General features: G+C 40.1%; 1 protein-coding gene across 5 annotated transcripts in view; it reads left to right on the top strand.

The window, feature by feature from the left end:
* LOC111265576 (MAM and LDL-receptor class A domain-containing protein 1) overlaps nt 1-20331 on the top strand; it is a 110181-nt gene that overhangs the window by 64848 nt on the left and 25002 nt on the right. For all 5 annotated transcript variants that reach the window (XM_086970542.1, XM_022842374.2, XM_022842373.2 and 2 more), the window contains 4 exons: nt 1387-1560; nt 14442-14610; nt 15532-15711; nt 19981-20125. In XM_086970542.1, the coding sequence (XP_086826668.1) occupies nt 1387-1560; nt 14442-14610; nt 15532-15711; nt 19981-20125 (668 nt within the window). The remainder of the gene's footprint in view (nt 1-1386; nt 1561-14441; nt 14611-15531; nt 15712-19980; nt 20126-20331) is intronic.

Here is a 20331-nt window from a genome sequence, read left to right as displayed (position 1 = left end):
TTTCGTTCAAGAGGTCAGACTTAGATAAATAGACATGGCATAAAATGTATATATATACATGGCGTCGGCGCGTTTCCGTACAATCAGCAATGTGCAAGTGAAAGCCTCTTCTAGCGCTTTTACTCGACTCAATCACCTTCGGCGCTCGAGAAAGTCTTGGAGATATCGGGCACTGCAGTATCTCACTCAGTATTTCGCTAGGTCATCGTAGAACCGAATCTGCCCAAATGACTACTTACGCTTTTTCATAGTAAAGGAGATTATGGCCTGATTACTTTGATAGTTACCTCTAAGCATAACCTTACCAGATTATCCGTACCCGTGATCCACACATACTTAGTCATGCCCAAAAATGTGTTCACATGAAACAAGTGAAGTTTCCTAGTCATGCGATGCCACTGTTGTTACATATCATATTTGCCTGCTTGTATATAATCACTACCTCTACATAGAGTCTATCGTTTGCTTTCGGCACACATTAGACGGGATTTTCAGCATCGAATTGGGCGGGGAAAGCTTTAATGGCCCCAGGGTTCACATTTCATTGTGATCATCATACACAGTTAATATATTGATATAACTGTCGATAAAAGCGATATACGACGAGTTTACTCGACCTACCATCCTGTTCAATATGCATTACGCCTTATAAGCTATGCATGTATGTGTTTGCGCACGACTCTATGTGATTTGTACGAGAATCTTGATGCATTTCTCCAAAAAGGCTCAAATGAAACAATAAAAAAAGCCTTTTTGCCCTGTTTCCGTCCTCCGATATATTCCTAATCAAACTGGTCCTCTTTTTAGGACGGCTGGAAGGTGGGTAGGGAAAGCATTTATCCTGTTTGAGTGAAGTCCAGCATAAGGGAGCACCGATGTTATAGCCTAGCCTTAGTGTCAACAGTGGGCGTGCGGCAGGTTGATAGGAGCTTTCGCATTCTTTTAAGCCTAGAATAGAGATATAGGAGCTTTATAAAAAAATAAAAAAGAAAATTGTAAACGTGATTTTTATTAAAAAAATATATATGATTTGTCCAAACCGTTTACACAACTTGCATATAAACACATAACTAAAACAAATTCTTCTGTTGGTCCTTCAACGTTGTCTGCTTCCCGCCACGATAGAGCCTTAACAAAAGATTTTAGACTGAGAACAACTAGGTGCAAAGTTGTCCTGTGAACATAAGGTATGTTAAAACGTAGTTAAGGCTTCCATTAGGCACCAAATTTTGCTTTTCTGAAAAGAAAATATCGACGGCAAATACTTAATTGCCATCTGCTGTTGTCTATTACTGCCTTTTACTCTAAATACAGTACAAAAAACATGAAGCGTGAAATATCAAATCTAAACGAACAAAGTTTGCATGTTACTTTGTTAAATTGCAGGGTTTTTGCATATCCTTCTTTTACGCAATCGAAGGTCTCTCGGTAGACCGTTTGCGGGTGATCGTCATGGACGTGAACACATTTGAAAACATCACCGTCTGGGAGAGCGACGACAACTTCGATGGGAAGTGGCAGAAGGGTGAAGTCGCGTACACTTACGGGTGGCCTCATCAGGTACGAACAAATCGATGGCAAACTTTTGCTGCCCCATTCCTATTACTCTTAAGCTTCTTCTCCCATCCGTATATACTTCAAGTTGGATGAAAGTGAGAAATGTAGGGATGGAATCTATTTAATATGGAGCAAACTCAAAATAACATCAACAAAAAACAGCAAAATGTGAGTCTTTTTTTTATTGTCAACTTCTTACATTTAAGACCTTACTTAAATAAAATACCAATAAGTTTGGCTTTTCTTGGCTTTCTTTATAGCAGTTATTTTTCAACCTAGTTTCTGATCACTTCTTCACGCGTCTGGTTCTATCACTGAAATGGCGACACTGATATTTTAAGGGAATTCTAAGAAAAATAAGTTTGTTCACCGTTTCTGGATTGTCTTAAAATGAGAATCCCCCAGATAGCCGAGAAAAAAGATTGCATCTTAAGAAATCACTGTCTGTTGTGCCATGTAAGCCTCTTTTCCGATGAAATTTCCGAAAAAAAAACTTTCCGACCGCTATCAGGGGATAGTTTCAGGTTCCCTTGCGCCCCAAATCGTTGAAAAGGATTTGCAGGACACGTAACTTCAGCGAGATGGTCTCTTCCACAACATCTTTAACAAGATTACGTTACTATGCTCAACTTTTGGGGGTATCAGGTGTATTACGATAACTGACAAACGGACAAGTTTGGAAAGATGGAAAACTTCCATATCGGTTTGGAAGGTTGGAAGAGAAAGAATCTCTACTGGCATTACGTGACTATTATCCCGATGGCTGTGGCGGTGATGGCGGTGTTCAGAAGCGACGAAATCGGCCCGCCACAGAGGTTGCTTCGTTAGTGACTTACCCATCCGTTGACGATAACCTGCGCCAGCCATCGAGTAGATGGCTTAATTTATCGATTTTGACCCTCCAGGGTCATCTCTTAATAGTTTTCCCCGCTTTAAGGTCCCAAGACTCTGAACGCGGAATAAAAAAGAAACGAGAATTCAGAAAGTTACAGAACTCGAGCGAGGCATGAGAAAATGAAGTACAAGAAAGGGCAGAAAGTGAAAAAAGAGGCAAAGATTCGTACAGATTCGCAACGTCCAAATTATGTAAGGGCAATGATGACAAATGCTGTTTACGTACCGTGAACTGGACTTGAAGCGGTTTAGAGGGAGTTACTATAGATACCGGCCGTGTATAAGACCGAATGTGTTTCTTTACGTTATTTCGACCTGTTATAACGAATACTTTCTTTTTTTAGCTGGGTTTTTGGGACAACTTTTGAGACGCATTGCATTAATTGCACGGACCTCTCTTGAGAACAAGGCTTTCCGATCCAAGATCAACTAATAGCTAGGGGCTTTCCTTATTGTTTATAGGCCACTAGAGTTAAACTTACCACCGAGCTGAACCTATGCATCAACTTGGATACGCATAGGATTCTACGCAACGCTATTTCCTAGATAGAAAATAATGAAGCAGTCCAAAAGGTAGATAGATAGATAGATAGATAGATACCTAGACGAATCGTGAAAAACAACCCGATTACTCTACAATTGTGATCTAAAGCAATTTCCAAATATATTGTTTTAACATTGACATAAAATTATTGTTATATTTCTATTATTCCATGTAACATGACGGGTGTACTCTTGATACGCTACTAGAGAAACTAACACTTTTTTTAAACATTAAGTTCTAGTTTTTTTTGGTTGATTTACATTTTTATTTCAATCCGTTCACTCGGAATAGAAATAGACAAGACTTGGATAATGATCGGACGTTGTGTTTAGGTGGCAATGTTTTGTTGACAATACTACTATTGCAGAGTGGAACTGTTGTGACTAGGTACTAGGTATGTACCACTGCACTTAAGCGGTTCTTATAGTTTAGCGAATGACACCTTCACAAGCACTTCCTGACTGCTTCATCCTCGTTCCTATTTATCCAGGCTTCTTTTTGACGATTTTTGTAGCTCAAAAACTCGAATTTATTTGCCGTCGCGGGACGCAATCGGGCTCCGAAGCAACCCATGTCAACTGTCAATGGGTCATGTGTAAGTCACTATTTGCCGTTTGAATGGCTGCGTCGGCGTCGTCGAAGACGTACGCCCATGTACTGAGGTAAAGGAAGCCTTCACTGCCGACGTTGTTAAAGAAGGAGGCACCAAAAAAGCGGAAAAAGGGGTCAGAACGGAGGTGAGATCAAGTAGAGCGCGGAGCAAATAACCGTGTGGCGGAAGACGACTCTGGTATCGGTCCTGCATGGCTGAAACCGCCTCCCGCCGACCGAGAGCTGGAAATAATTTCGCGCAATTATTTTCAGTGCCCCAGACCAAACTGAGCGGGACTGTAATGAAGGCAAGTTTCGATCTGGTGTACCTTGGACGCATCTTAGCAGGAGAAATAGCACAATATCCAAATGTCTATTTTTACTGAACTATATAGTTGCTCTGTAGTTCACAAAAATGGAGGAATTTCTATTAATTTCGATTCCTTCGATTACTGTTGTTAATATCATATATAAATGAATGCAGAGAGTGACCTATAGTTTTACTACTTTGCGACGACAGAGACTGGTTTCATCTGGGTACCGAGTAAGGGCCTGTACGGCTAATTTGATAAAGATACAATAACACTAAAAAAAAAAAATAGGACAACTTATTCCGATCGAAATTTTGTCACAAGAGCTTTTGTGTAATTTATAACTATATAATTTAAAATTCAGCTCTTGAATGCTTTACAGTTTATAAGTGTCTTTTCACCTTGGCTTCTGCCAGAATCATTGGCCCAGCAATGTTATGTTATATAGGCACAATAAGCACTAATGAAACATCGAGAGCAGTGGCATTTTTATAGTTCATGAACCAGGCAAACACGATTGTCGGTATGGACGGGATAATTGCATAGAACCTTCATGTGTACGTTTGAGCCGTGCGCCATAGGTTACTGCAGCCCTACTTCATTTGAACTGTTTTGCTGGCATCATCTGGCCGTCCCAGTAATTTCTCACTGCTCCTAGCAAATTCTTGTTTCTTCTCTCATGGGAATACTTGAAGTTTACGGCACCGGAAAGTTAACTGCGTCCCGAGATCGCCCATGGGGTAGGCAATATTTATCCAGCATGGGCCCACTCCAAATCAAAAGGATCTCTACATTGTAGTGTCGTCTAGGGAAAGCTTACGCTTAAGGAGAGAGCCATGGCTCTCTCAAATCCAAAAAATTTAACACCGACGGAAGTTTTTACCCCGAAACTAGCAACTTAGCTGTTTGTTGCACAACATATACGGCGGGTAAGTTTTACTATCATGTCCTGTGGACTGCATGTATCTGAATAGTTACGCGGATAGGTATCGTGCAGCCAGAATACAATACATCGATTTTTTGTGGATAAATTGGATAAAAATTGCCCACAAGCAAATTCATATATATTTATATATATATAAATATATATTCATGACAAAGTAAGAAAGGCCCAATGAAATAAATGTTTAAACTTGGGTTGAACTGAAGTAATGACGAAAATGTAACACACGGCGTCCCTTTGCCAAGCGGTATCCTGCATATGCTGGGATAGATAGCCACTGTAGACACCAAGACATCTGAAGCAGGAAGCATGCCTTTATATTGGTGGATCTGAGGGTTTCTGATTCGTGAGTCACGACCCTACAATTGGAAGAAATTTAGACTAACATCTGAAACAAGTTTAAAAGGCTGTTCCGGCTGTGTAATAAGCAAACGATAGAGGACGAAATACAACCTGATTCGCTTCTGAATTGTACTTTTGAGGTAATCATAACATGGCAAACCCCTAGAAAATAGTAACTTAGACACTCCGCTGGAAATAAAATATATTTAATTTATATTAGGTCCTGATTTGTCCATTTGACTTTACGCTAGTATCAATATACTCAAACTTTACCTTCGTATGTTTATAAATAACTATATATATATACTATATATATATAGTTTATATATGTATATATATATATATATATATATATAAAACTATATATAAACTACAATACTGAAAGGCTAAATGCCGTTATTCCACAACCTATCAAAGATAAACAGTAGGGAAAACAGCTGGTGTTAATTTCGAGTTGAGCACTATACAATTACAGAATAATTTTTCGCGAGTTAGGAGACTTATTTATTTTCCAATGTGAAACGGTGCAATACTTAGATGAAACTAGGTTCAAGGCTGGTGCACTTTTGTATTCATACAACTTGCTAATTTTATACTAGCATTAAATAGAGACACTAGACGTCGTCGGCCCGAGACAAAGGAAGATAGTTGCAGTTAAGCCTTTTTAAAAAGAAAAGGCAAATTGATTATGTACAGTTAAGCTTGATGACTAAGATATACGGCAAAGATTGTGTAGGAGTATCGCTTATCTAAATCAAAGCTCTTCTACGCATCTTACCTTCAGGGACAGGGGCAAGGGAACAGTTTCAGGATTGTTAGTTTACATTACTTCAGAGTTTCTCTGTCTAGATGCCTTACGTTGCAACATTTACTAGGTTTATTACCGGCTGCTGAAGGTTTTTTTGTAAGCAACGGTGTACTCTGTGTGCTTAATGCGTATTTCTTTGAGTGGTTTACCATGGCAACCATGAACATTCGGCTATCACTGGTTCATGATGTTGGATAGGCCAGTTAAAGAAACCTCAGACAAGTCCAGCAAGATCCATCCCGATTAAATCAGAATTTAAAAAAAAAAAGGTCTTTAGGTCGCATTGCATTGCCAACGTACATATAACGTGGCGCGGGACATATAACTGTTTTTTCATGAAATAGGCTACAAAGTCTTGACATGTGAGGTCACTAGGCCGGCTGAGGGTGACGGTCAGGTGCTACTCCTCGCACTTAAATATGGCCTTAAATTGCTTCTGAACGTCGCCATCCTCGTCAAAGTTGCATAGACTGTACTTCACGTTAAAGGTTTTACCTGTATCGAACTTATAGGCCTGCAAGGAACCGCGTTCGATCGAGAACTGGTAGAGCGGGTACGAAAGGCAAGTGTGACTTTGCTTAAATCAAAGGCTTGTTTTGGCTATAAGTGCTCACTTAAAATTAGCATGGGACACCCTCAGGCACCGTCTCTAGGCCGAACAAAGCCCCAACTAGAGACTGTTTCGTTCCCGTGGCGCGACATCACTAGCATGACCCGTGTATAAGGCATGCGAAGTGCGATATGTATGTGTACATAATAAATGCCAGTTTTTCTTTCGTGCAAACCTTAAAATAATCTCATCCAACTAATAGCACCAAGAAAACAACAGGCAACATATATGATAATGTATTTAGTATAAGTTGAGGCAATTGTTATGGTGAGTGTTATAGTGAGGCAGGTGTTATATCATAGAAACGCAACAGATTTGAATAAGGGCGGGATATAAACAAGCTAGTTTTTTTCTCAATAGTTTTCAAAATAACACATTGTTTTGATTAATTGTAACCCAGCGAAAAGATTGGACCAACACGTTCCAACATACGCACCTTGATCGATTTTGACATATATTACGTTTTTTTCATTCACCACTAATGATCATTAAGCTTGTGGGATCCAGCCATTCTGATTTCATCAGCCGGCAAGGGTAGGCGCGCTCACATAAGCTGTAGTCTGCTCTTTTCATTTCCAGATCAACTTTGAAGCTATTCTTGATTAAGATAACTTGAGATTTAAATACAATTCAAGATTTAGTATATCGGAAAACATAAACAGTTCGGATCCGTGATTGTTCAAATGATCCGACGAAGGCTATTTTCTCTGTGAAAAATACGGTTGCCACCTCTAATGCACACAACTATTCCTTCTATTAATACTAAACTCCTGTAAATAATAACCCTATAAGTTAAATATAATAGTAAAAAGATCAGGTAAATTATCGTAGTCTATCATAGCGATCGTTCTTTATATCGAACAGGTAACAGAGAATAAATAGCCTGTTGCTGAATTTTGTGTTGTACATAGAATGTTACTGAGTTTCTAATTTAAAAAAGCCAGGAGTGGCTGTGTCAGCTCTTGAAGCTCGATATTCCTGTTAGGGTCCGGAACCGGAATATAAAAGACAATATATAATACAATGATAACTCCAGCTAATACAATTCAACTTTTCTAAATTGACTAATCAACAGATGTGAAATGTAGCTCGTGGTAGAGTTATGTGAAAAAGAATAGTATTGTTTATAAGTTAACTTCGATTTAAATATTGGTAAGTTTTGTTCTAAGTGCCAGAAACTCCATTCGTCACCTTTATGTAAAGCAGTCAAACAAAGTTCAGCTGTAGAACTACGTGTTATGGAGCAAGCGTTGTTAGATCCCCATTGATAGCAGGGTACGCCCCAATCGATTTCCAACAGATATATGGTGCGTCCGCTGAGATGTACTTTATGCACTGAAGACCGCGTTTACCGCTAACGTTTTTATGTTAACATTTACTATGTAGACTGCTGGTTCTACCCTTCTCTATCTTTTCCCTTCTTACTGTCAATTTCCATGCTTTTGTCTGACAAGCGTCAATTAGCGAGATTTATTAATAAATCACATCAGCGAATGATAAGCAACAGGCTAAAATTTTACTATGAAATCAGGGGTGAACAAAGGCCACGTCAGCGTATAAGGGGCAGTGAATCCATTGCACAAACGATGGACGTTACACGATGTGTACGTACAAATTGCTCGTAACACTGGAGTCAATGGAGCTGGAGACCTATATTAATTGTTAGATACAGTTATTCCCCAGCTCCGTCCGGACGTTTGCGTTATAAATGCCCTTATCAAATTATCTTTCAGAATGTAAAACGTATACATTTGTCATGCGGACGCTGTTTGTAACAACAGCACTGCTTAAAGCGAAGTTATATTCGCTTGAATTTTTGCACGGCTGCCAGTTTTTCTGCACGCAATTTCAGTATGTTTTCTAGAGCACATGGCGAAAAGTCGCCACCATAATTGATTGGAAGCTTCAGCTCTTACTTCATACTTTTCGTCGGGACAGATTCTGATGCTATCCACGCAGACAGTTATATTCCCTGTAAGGTATTTTACTATGAAAGCGATTTTTAATCTTTTTTAAGCGATTCTACTCAGACGTCCTATAAAGTCTAGTATAATGAAAGTAATTGCGCTTCTGGACCCAGGCGTTATCCAAATGATGAAATTGCACGAAGTAACTGTCTTAGACCCAACAGGTCAAGCAAGGCGTTTAACTAGGACGACGGAAAAAAACGCAATAGAAAAGCTTTAGGAGGACAAAAAAAAAAGAGAAAACAGTGCGGTATTAAAATAAAAAGTTTGGAGTGGAGAAAACTCCACTCTCATATGTACATACAAATGTAGAAATATCATTTTCATTTTGTAGCAGATATTGTATGTTTGGTACAATATCTTCTATAAGCAAGCCTTCATAAATTGTTTCAAGTCATGCATTTGCATTTTACGCGAGTGTCCAAACTCTCTTTCTCCTAGTTAAACCGATACTTACCGGCTGACTTGCCTAACGTGTACATATCTGAACAGCTGTCAGCCTTACATAGCCTTGCGGAACATACAAACGGTTATCTGGCTCCCAATATGCAGATCTAATGAGGGTTACGGATCGCGTATTCACTCGTTTATAAATCCCTACGTGTGTGTGCCCTCTATGTGTCACAATGGAACAGCGTCCTCTGTACTTAAAGTTCCCGTAACTGTTGTCGTTGTGCGATCCGCGCGATGTACGTTAAAGTACCCGACAGTAACGGCTTAACACGAGTAAACCTGTTTCGATATTGAACCCAAGAAATAATGACATTATCTTATTCTCGTCTAGTTTTTTTCTTACGGTGATGGCGGCGGGAAAATTGCCTACAAAGACGAACCATGCTTTATAACGTCTTTATTTTTCGAGCTCATTTATTCAGTTCCACAACTTATCACGAATCCTAAAGCGGCTCTTAATGCGTGCGTCTGAGTTTAAATGGTTGACAAGTGCTTCTCTCTGAATACCTATTGGACTTCAAGACTCATAATAAGGCCCAGATCAATATATCATCTAACGTCGTGATTCATCTAAGAATACTGCAGGCCTATGAAACACAATACAAAGAGTATACATTCAAGATAACAAACATATGGTCATTTCAGATAAAAAAAAAACGTCAAAAAATGATTGGAAATTGAAGAAAGTTATATCACAGAAAAATTCATTACGAAACACTTACCTCTATGTGTTTTTTACGGCCCAGTCGAATCGGGGTACTTTTTCATAACGTTAGTTAAGCTATGCCGCAGCCCAGACAGGAGTAGTTGCAGAGCCCCGAAGCATTGGGTAGTTGTTTGAGAGAACATGAATACAATACTATACAAAAGTACTTCCACTGTCAACATCAACCTTGCTGTGAAGATAGATGTACACAAGATTGGTAGCATCTGACAGATTTCTTATAGCAACTAATGGATTTACCGCAATAGGTGCTCAATCCTAAGGAGGAACTTGTCAGAAACTTCTGCTTCATGCTAAGCTGTTGGCACACAGCACAAGCAGACAGGTACTTGTTAATGTTCGACAATGTTGTACAGGCTCTATACATTAAAACATTGGTATCTTCCAAACAGTGAAGGATAGAACGTACTATGTAACTAGAGCAGAATATCTACAGTTTCCTTCATATGTTCCTTCTACTGAGACAACTTTCATAGTCGGCGTTTTTTTTCTAATAACAAAAGTGAAATTTCCTTCTTGAGTCTCTAGCTATACAATAGTAGAGGATCAGGGTATTAGGTCGATCAGGCAGGCCTTCGCTGGCTAGATATAGGCGTGCTGCGAGTATTGCTCGGCCCCAAGTCCTTTGCGCACGTTCGTAGGGAACTCGTCTAAGCGAATTTGTTGACGAACACGTTGCAAAAATACCAGTATGCCGTTTTAGGTGTCTGTGTGTGTGCGTGATAGAGTACAAGACAGCAGCGTCACTCTCTACATCGATTGGTCTATGGTAATCTTGACGGTGCTCAAGCGGACGCTAACAACAAGCTATAGGACGCTGTTTATGCCGGTTAAAACATTAGGAGGTAGTTATTACAGAAGTTTCAAGATACAGGCGAGTGATGTCTGGGGGCGTCAATTAGTCGACAAAACACGTTTGCTTTGTGCAATCGTATTCACTGTTCACACAGATGTCGTCGACCGATTCATGTACATCAATTCAAATATATGCATTAACCAGTCGAATGTAGAGCTTGTTTAGATGCAACTATTCCATTGGCAAGGTTCTGCATGGCCTAGGTTCGTACTTTGGACACATCCACACTACTGAATAGCTGTAGACAGCCGTATGCAGCAGGACAGGTCATAGCACAATACATAGGAAGCTATGCAACATTTCGCAAACTGCGTATACCTACGTGCTACCATGTCGTTGTATATTTGGCTTTAGAAACGTGCATTCGTGCATGGGGGGGGGGGGGGTATATGGTGGGACGAGCTGGTCGGGCTTACTGCAGTACGCAACGATGCTTGGAACACTAGCATAAAAGCACCAGGTAAAATAACGAGAGCAGTACTCGATCGTTTTCGATGCCGTGGAGATACTTTTCTGATGAGCTTGCTATGTTGCTGCTACTGCTACTACTGCTGTTTAGGTGAATTGGTGCCGTACAGAAGGAATATCATATGTAGGGAGGTTCAAGTAAATTCCTATAACGTGGCTTCATCTATCTGGCCGTGCGGTCAGCCAGTTAGAGGTCCAACAGGCAATTGCCCTAGGAGGAAGCCTATATTCTGTGGAATAGTCTTTTCTGGCCGAATGAGCTTATTTGACCCATGAAATACAATCTTTATGCAGAAGTGTGCTGAAATAGGCGACGACAAAACAGAAGATGAAGTACGGGAAACTGCTAAAGGCTAGGATGTATTCCTTGACTGGGCATAGTATAACACTGGCTTATACCTAAAAGACCTGTCCACTTTGTTAACAAAGGATCTTGAACACACATTGTTAGGCCATACGTCGATACGGAGGCTTCTATTTACGTGTTGGACGCAAACCGGGCCAATGCAAATGATGTGAAACTTGTTTGATGGTTCACCGTGGAGACAAGTTTAAATTAGATTTTGCGCTATACCGTACCGTCTTATGGGTCGCTTGATCACGGATTCGCTCCCTGCTAGTAACTGCCTGTAAATCTAGTAGCGATAGAGATTTTTCGGAAAGTGTGCTCTATCAATTTAAATTTATTTTTTCGTTTTTGCGTTACAGGACGAGCTGAAAACGACAACAGTACAGATTTAAGAGAACGCCTTTTCTAGCAAGATTAACGTACGGTTTGGGGCGAACTACTGTTCCAATATAATTTAGACACGTTTTTCTAATAAGTAAGTTGAGTGTTCGTGCTGATATATTCCACAAATCCGTGACAGATTCAGACCTTCCATACTTATTGCATTCATTTCGAACGAACTTCGAGTCAATCATGAAAAGTTACAGCAGACATATACCAGCGGGTCTCCGCTACCCATAGGCCTCCATAATGTGTGTGCGTATCGTCTTACATGTACCGTGCGGAAGACGTCTAGAATATGACAGACTCAGTGTGCAACTCGAGATATTTGTGAGATACTCGACACACGCTGGCTGTTATCGTTCCGCTTGTTTAGGCATAACGGGACTAGAACAAAGAAACAAACACAACGGCCTCTGTGGTTTACGGACGCTATGTGATCACTACAGAAAGTATTGTTCTCCCGCGTCATTTATCTGCCAAAAGACTGACGCAACAAACAAAAGGGAGCGACAAACAGACGTAATCCCACCGTGTTAACTTTGCGAAAAAAGACGTTATGCGTCCTGTACCACATTTTATAAACGTGTATATTATACATAAAGGACCGTTTTTCTTTTATTTTAGGACAAAAACAGGTGGCTTTTCTCGTTGTACTCAAAATGATCAGGAAATAGAGCTCCTTATAGTATTTGCATGTCTACTAGCGGCCGATTGAATGCTTGAGGTGACTGAGTGCTTTTCCAACTGAGGTTCTTCTAAAACTTGTATACTTTGTATGCTCTTGAAAGTCGTAACTGCGCAAGGTTATACAGAAGTGCTCGAAGATACTATATACCATCCAATACGGTATTCTGACATTTTAAGTATTTGAATATTTGCGAAATGTTAACCGCAAACTCTTTCGATGCCACAGGACAGCCGTGGCACCAATTGACGGCGGTTTCGTTTTTAAGTTGTACGGTTTGAGAGTACGCTCGAAAAACTGTTATGCTCGCTAGATTTTCCTAAATACTTAATTTAAACTAAGTGTTTAAATTTAACAGATGAAAGCATTGTTTTTGCATATCTTGTTAATGATTCTTGCAAGTTAACTTTATCGTATTTTTTCCAATGCGAACCTCGTGCGCCTATAAGTCGAACGTTTACTGATCGTCACTTCGTCACGAATATACAGTTTCTTGGAAAGTCTGATTTCTATTAAAATGTCTAAACTATTCAGCTTCAATCCGATCACCGCAACGTCGGTATTTTTTCCCCCTTTCACGTTTGGTCACCAGTTTCGATGACCGATATCAGAATCGCTCCGCGGCATATGTGAAGCTCCAAGGATGGTACGTGGCCAGTGTTAATCATGAACTAAGCAATGTTCGACAATTATTATACACTCAGATATTAGGCAGTTATATATACACATATAATCGCCTAATATCTGGTATAATATATGTAATAATACGGAGCGGACCACGAGATTGCGGGTTATTCTGTACACCGGAGGGACACGGAATCAACCGGCCGCATACGATCAGGTTGGATGACAACAAACATCTAGCTTGTTTTCTCGCGCACTGTCGCTTTCTACGTTCGCCATTAACGGCATTTCAAAGCATACAAACTCATAACATGACCGCGTTCCTCGGAGACTTCGGCGCTATGACTTCCTCGGATTACGTGTTTTCAGTAGCTGGCGGCGAACAACAGTGAAGCCTGTTCGTCAATGCTATATGAAAAGCATAACAGGTACGATACGTACGGGCTTCAAATGGGCGTCTGCAAAATCTTCACGGCCAAGAATTTTCTATGTAGAAAAAAATCAACGTAAAACGATCCGTAACGCAACTTCATTCTTTTCTCCTGTTTTTCGCACGATTTGGGCTAGTCGGCCTTCGACGCGGTAGACGTTTGAAGCGGACAGAGGCTTGAATTTTAAATAAAATTTTTTCAAGAAAAAAAGATTAAATATCTGGCTATCCTGGAAGGGGCAGCACCGGGCGAATCTGTTCATTGTACCAATTAATTAAATCGCAATGGAACAATTCGAGGGAATAGGTTCAGATGAAAAGAGAACGAAGTAGGTCTAAACGAGAACGACGTGGCACTCACTCAAAGGCGCTGAAAGTAGTGCCTCGACGTGTGTCATTCCGTTGAAATACCCAGAAACAAAGGTGCGGATCCTCGATTGACGCTATGCGTATGAATATACATACAATGCAAGCCACGGAAGCAATGAATGCAAAAAACGAAGATATGCGGTCGTCTATTGAGAATATCAAGAGGGCGTACTTTGTTTTTTTTTTTTGAATCTTTTCAAAAATTATGCGAGGTTGTTCGTATCCAGAGGAAAAAAGTTCTTCCCATTACTGATGTATGATTCTTATTTTGTCAACTTTCCCACTGCGTACCTTTCGCTATTAATTACTTCTCTTTTTTGTTGAAGTTCTGCTTTTGATAGCTATTCGGATTGCTCTTCAAATTTGGACTCACTGTATGGGGTTAGTATACGCATATGAAACGTTAGGGATAATCGTTAATAACATGTCGTTCGCGTTGCACGAAAGGACATCGTCCAAAAAGCTCTACACCTCGCAAAAGCTTAGGAAAATTGTGCAGTCTGCCACTGCGTTTTCCTGTGTTTTTTTTCAGATTTGGTTCGAGGGGATTCCTAAGAGAGCCAAAGACCCCAGCCGGCGGTTTCGTGGCTATGTGGCATTGGACGATATAGTATTCGACAAGATGGAAGAAGCCGGTGATAACTGTCTTGGTCACTGCACCTTTGAAGGCGGCTTCTGCGGATGGACAAACGCGGACACAGGTCTTTTATTGTTTCTCTACCTAACTGATTAAATGAAATCGTCCATTGAAAGATTATCTTCTCGTCTACTTATCTAGGTTCTGCAAAGAAGAGCTGCCCTTTAGACTGATACATTAATTTAAGATAAGTAAATTCAACAGCCTTTAATTAAATAAAAAAAGTTAAACGGATAGATGCTCAGTGAATGACTATTCGAATACTAGTACGTGCAGTCGATCTTTTCCCCTGGATTAGCATGAAGCAATTTCTTTGTGGAAACTGTGTTTTGAAAATACTTGTCTGGCCGAATTTAAATAATGGATTTATTGACTGTCCAGGCTGGGGCACGAGTGACTGGCTAGTGTCCCGTGGGTTCGCTGCCTTCGCAAGTTTGACTTTAAAACTAATAGCCATGCCTGAACCTTGTATCCGTTATAGTTGCCATATAATCATCTGTGTTGCAAACGTACGGCCTCACTTGGGTTAGGCAGTCGAGGGAGTAAACAATAGCACCTTCCAGGGTCCACAAGCTTGACTACCAGCATTACCGTAACAACGGAGCTACGAAAAGAAAATGTATACGTGTGCATGCGGCCCTTTAGTCTTTCTACTAATATCCGTGCGTCATTTGCACCTTTCGCTTTCAACGTTTATAGATTAATTCTACTGCCAAATTCAATGTTGAACCAAGTCACCCTCTAAAAATAACTAGAACAATGTCCGTCTGTTAGTCTACAGTGCTCACGTTGTTCACGCTAGATCTCTATTCACCGGTACACTTCGAGCGAATAAAACTTTCATGAGCCTTAATCGACGTCCGACGTCTTCTTTGAACAGCCTTTCTCCCGCTACTCAATAGGATCTTCGATAGTGGCAAGGATAATTTACTCCATTTGAAGAGAACGTGTCTGTGTGTCGTTTTTTCAATATTATATATTTCAGGTGATGACTTCAACTGGGATCAGGGTCGTGGCTCACAGAGCTTTCTTACGGGGCCTCAGAGAGATTACTCATCATTTGGAAAAGATGAAAAAACAGGTGGTTACATTTACATTGATTCTCAATATCCTCGTCGACCCCAAGACAAGGCCCAGCTCATAAGCCCAACGCTCAAGGCGACCGGTCAGTAGTCATTTTCGTTTCATTATAAGTCAGTTCTCATAGCCCAGTTTTCTGAACTGCCCAAACGCGAGGCCAGACGCCGAAGTGGTCCCTGTGAGTGCTTAAAAAAGATGTAAATTAAGCAATGCACCGTTTATATTTCGAAATACTTTCAGATCTGCTGCCATCGAATATTCAGTTCTACCAAAGGGTCCAAGAGAGTTTTATTGGCTTTATGAACGTTTGGATTTTACGTAAATCATCCTGAGGATAATCTAAATCCTTAATAATACTATTTACTAAATAGAACTCTGTTCTGATAGAACAGTAACAGCGAATTCTCTGATTTTTCAAAGTGTTTCGCGAATATTTTTTAAATATTCTGTGCGATATGACGCAAAATCAGTTTTTTGCTCTTGAGCATATTTTTCTGAAGATGATATTCTTCGAGAACATGGGCGACAGAATGACGCTGTGTCGTTAAAAAAAATCATAGCCTCGGGACCTCCCTGAGCATCATCCCTCCCTATTCGACAGATTACCCTTTTCTGAACCCATCAGGGGCCTGGACAGGTAACCTCGTGCTTTTGCTAAGTACAAAATTGCACTTACAAGCTTTTGAAGCGCAGCTTTTCGAGGCGAATAAACTTCTCGTAGATATACTGAAGTATAGCAAATTTCATAATCTAGACATATTTGTCTACCTTTTCCCACGTTATTCCTTTGTGAGTGACTTTCCACAAATGAACGCGATGAAGTTTCAGCGCAACAAGCATCTCGATAAAATAACCTTAATAGTATCCGTTATATAAGCGAAGAAGCTTTAGCCGGCAGTGCTGCTAATTAAATTGACGGAAGAAAATTACCTGAGCCCGACCTATCTATGTTACAATATATATATATATATATATATATATATATAATTGATGAAACGCACTTTTTATCTTAATTATGGTATTATTCCATATAAATAAAATTGAATTAATTAAATATGTTGTCGTTAAAAAAGGATTGTCGACTTTATTTTGGTCGACAAAGCCTCCATTTGATTGATAGCGCAGACGAACGCGAAGTATTTCGTCAGAAATGAAGTCCTAATATTGCCTCTTAAAAACGCTACCTTTACGTCAACTGATGTAAACTAAGGGTTCTAATTTGAATAAATAATGGAAGACCGAAAAAAAAGCTAGTATGTTTGTTTACATCTATCTATGGAAAGGTACATTAGAAAAAAAACAGTGGAAACGTGCTTTTGAGGCCTCGGCTGAGCAGGCTGTTTGCTAATGGCGGTCAATGGCAGAAATTCGCCATGTCCAGTTATTATTCACAGCTTCATGTCAGCAGACCCAGTTATTATGTAGTCCTATAAAGAATACTAAGGCTTTTATAATCCCTTCGCGAACGGTCTGCTAGCAGTGATCGACGCAACTTTGCCGCCATACTGACAATGTCTATATGACATTCGCCTCGTTGACCGCCTTCGCACGAGAGCAGATTTTTCGCTATTGCTACGAAGCAGCATTACTGCCATCGGCATTATAATTTCTACAGAGACGTATTTCTGAAGGGGATCTGTTCGAAAGAAATCATAATGTAGCTATAAAGGCTCCAGCACCTACTCACGTTAGGTCGTTCTTTCAGGAAGGCAATTACTGCGTAATTAGTTATACTTTGAGATTATATGTGCCCTGAGGGATTTTCGTGTTCAGGAGGTTCGAATTAGCAGTCAAATTGAAAAACGAGAATTTTGTTGTTTGGTCAGCTTACTATGCCAGAGTAATATATATATATATATATATATATATGTGACCAAGCGGCCGTTCTTCTCGTCTTATAGATCGCACGCCGAGTTTCTGTATCGGTATAACAGAAGTGTTCATTGAGCATCCGTTTATATTGACTCATCACCTATATGGTAGACATACAGTTATGATCAACCTTATCGCGTCATTATGCCTCGCACAGTACATGATGGAACACAAAAATACGTCCGACAAGCCATTTTTGACGTACGTATGAAGCTCTAAAGTCTATCACACAACGAGAAATCAGTCAAAGCCATGCTGGGGTTTATGAAAAGTTCGCCATATATGTCCCGGCTGATATTTGCTCAAAAAGAATTCGCAATATCGCATCTGCGATCTTCAGTATGTAATATTGGCAAACGCCAACTTCTTCGAGAGAGCTTTTCATGTATGTGCAAACGTTCGCTCTATTAGTACCTGATCAATTGGCCATACAGATCCGTCTCAATCGAAGTGCATTGGTCGTTACCTCGAACATAAAATTCGAGGTTAAAAGAAAATTGATGGAGGCTAGTTTTCTCTTGTTTAATAAAGACAGGGTAATATCGCAAAGAGTGAAAAGTCTCGTTTTTACCTGGACCATAGGCGGAACTTGACCTGCTTGATATCTGCCCCTCGGGAGACTGACGTTTAAAAATACTATACATAGATATGATATCATTGTTTGCTAGGACGTGCTTATTAAGTATCTAGCTCGTTATTTCGTTGCACTTTAACAAAAAGAACGAAAGAAAAACAGTTAGACACCTGTCACATACGAACCACTAGCTGCACTTCATACATAAGTAACTACTAAATTAGATAGTTTGGCAGCTAGGAAATATTCCAAGTACATTCGACATTTTCATTCGAGTGACTGAAGATCTTATTCGTTGGAGGTGTTGCGAAGTAATCTCATATAGATTTATTCCTAGCCGAAAGATGTATGTAACGAGTTTAGCTCTATCTGGAGCCTCCACAGATTGTTTACTACGAGCAAGGTACTTTATCTATGTTACAGTTACTTGTTATTTGAGTGTCATGGCCAAATAAAATGACTGACGTAAACAGTAGTAAGTAGTTGCGGTCTTAAAGCTGACTTCAATGAGCTAAGGGTAAACAATTGGAAAATTCCCTGTCGATTGTACTAGGGCATAAAGATTTCCATAACGCCCTACGAAGGTCTTCGAGGTATGCTGTATTATTTAACTGGGAGAATTGCACTAGTTGTAAGAAATTTTTGTTTACCTCACCTCATAGGGCGATTGAGATCATATAAGAGATAGCGCACTATGCGTCTCGTAACATGAAACATCCGAGGTAATTTCTAAAGCCAGTCTTTTCAAAAACAACAGTGATCCTAATATTTTTATTCCGACGTCTCGGGTGACAATTAGTTCTACCCTCAAACTAACGAAGCGTTTTCCGGTACATAATCAGTAAACGCAAGTCTGTGAAAACAGATTTTCTACCATACGCCGATAATTTCGCACTTATAGGACAAGTCGCTTTAGAGTCGGTAGATATTAGACTGCCTTCAAGGGTACGTAACGCATGCCAACCTAGAAATTAATTAGGACAAGAACAAAACTATATAATTACGAAAAGCAGGGCCACTAGTAGCAAATGACATTCTCCAGGTAACTTCTAATCCCTGAATTACATACAGAATTTACGTTATCCAGGGGTCACTCTAATTGGTTTTGGGGCTTGTTATATTGACTGCGCAGTGAACTAGTAACGAACGTTGCTGGAAAGCCACCGTTCCCCTTTCTGAATACGGCAAGACGCCTCTTCAGTGTCAGGCTAACATTAACAGCCTCATATGGCATCAGTTTCACCTGGTGCATCCTCAACGCATCCCAACTATAGGCTAGATTAAATGAATCCTGCTTTTCTTAAGAAAGGGCTGAGCCTGTGTGCATCCTGCCGTAACTGCAGTAATCTGTGTATGCTAGCGTATACACCGCTGCATATCAAAAATATCTAATGCTTATTAAAAACGCGCTCTTTCCTGCAGCGGAAGGAACAAATGATGAAAATAGACCCAAAATTCTTTGACAGTGACGTTATGGAAATATATGCGGAACATAGAAAGAACTAGGCAGAAAGAACATACAATGGCCCGCTACGCTGTGTACGGCGGTTCACCTTGTTATGCGCGTTAATGGTCTATACCATGAAAACAAAAGGTTCATTTGGGGAGGGTTCTGTGAGCGATACCATGCAAGCTCATACTTAAGGACGCGTTCCATGAATAGCGCGGCTACATATTCATAGTGCTCTGTGTTTATATTATTGTTTGTATACAAGTTATTTGATAAAGGTGAAGATAAATGACAACAATATGGATTGTGTTTTTCTTTTTTTTTATCAATCTAATTGCCTCCCACAAATCACATTACTGAATTGGCTTAATGGATTCGTCGTTTGCTTCTTTTAACGCTTTCATTGCGAGTGCTTTCCTGACCCATGCAATGTATATCGATGCGTGCCTAAATTTTAGGGGTAAACAATCCAATATGTATGCGGTTTGCCACGCATATGTTCGGTAATGGCGTGGGAACTCTACGGGTGCTGACGCGCATAGAGGGATCGGAAGAGCCCCCGAAAACTCTATGGGAAATGACAGGAGAGGCCACCAATCAATGGTAAGTAAGCGCTTCATAGCTTTTAACGTCGAATTACTGGAAGGGGCGGTTCAATGATTAAGATAGTTGCCGCGTTCTGAGCAGTCTCTTGCGGTTCATTTATTTCAGTATCAGTCGTGATAAATAGATGTAATTTTGTTGATATTATTAGCTCAAGTAATAATGTCTGGATCACACACAGACTTCGAGGTATCTTCTAGACATTA

The sequence above is a fragment of the Varroa jacobsoni genome, unplaced genomic scaffold (assembly GCF_002532875.2).
Source record: "Varroa jacobsoni isolate VJ856 unplaced genomic scaffold, vjacob_1.0 scaffold_989, whole genome shotgun sequence".
In the NCBI taxonomy this organism is placed as follows: Eukaryota; Metazoa; Arthropoda; class Arachnida; order Mesostigmata; family Varroidae; genus Varroa; species Varroa jacobsoni.
The sequence above is the reverse complement of the archived record's forward strand: the minus strand, read 5'-3'. Positions and strand labels throughout refer to the sequence as shown.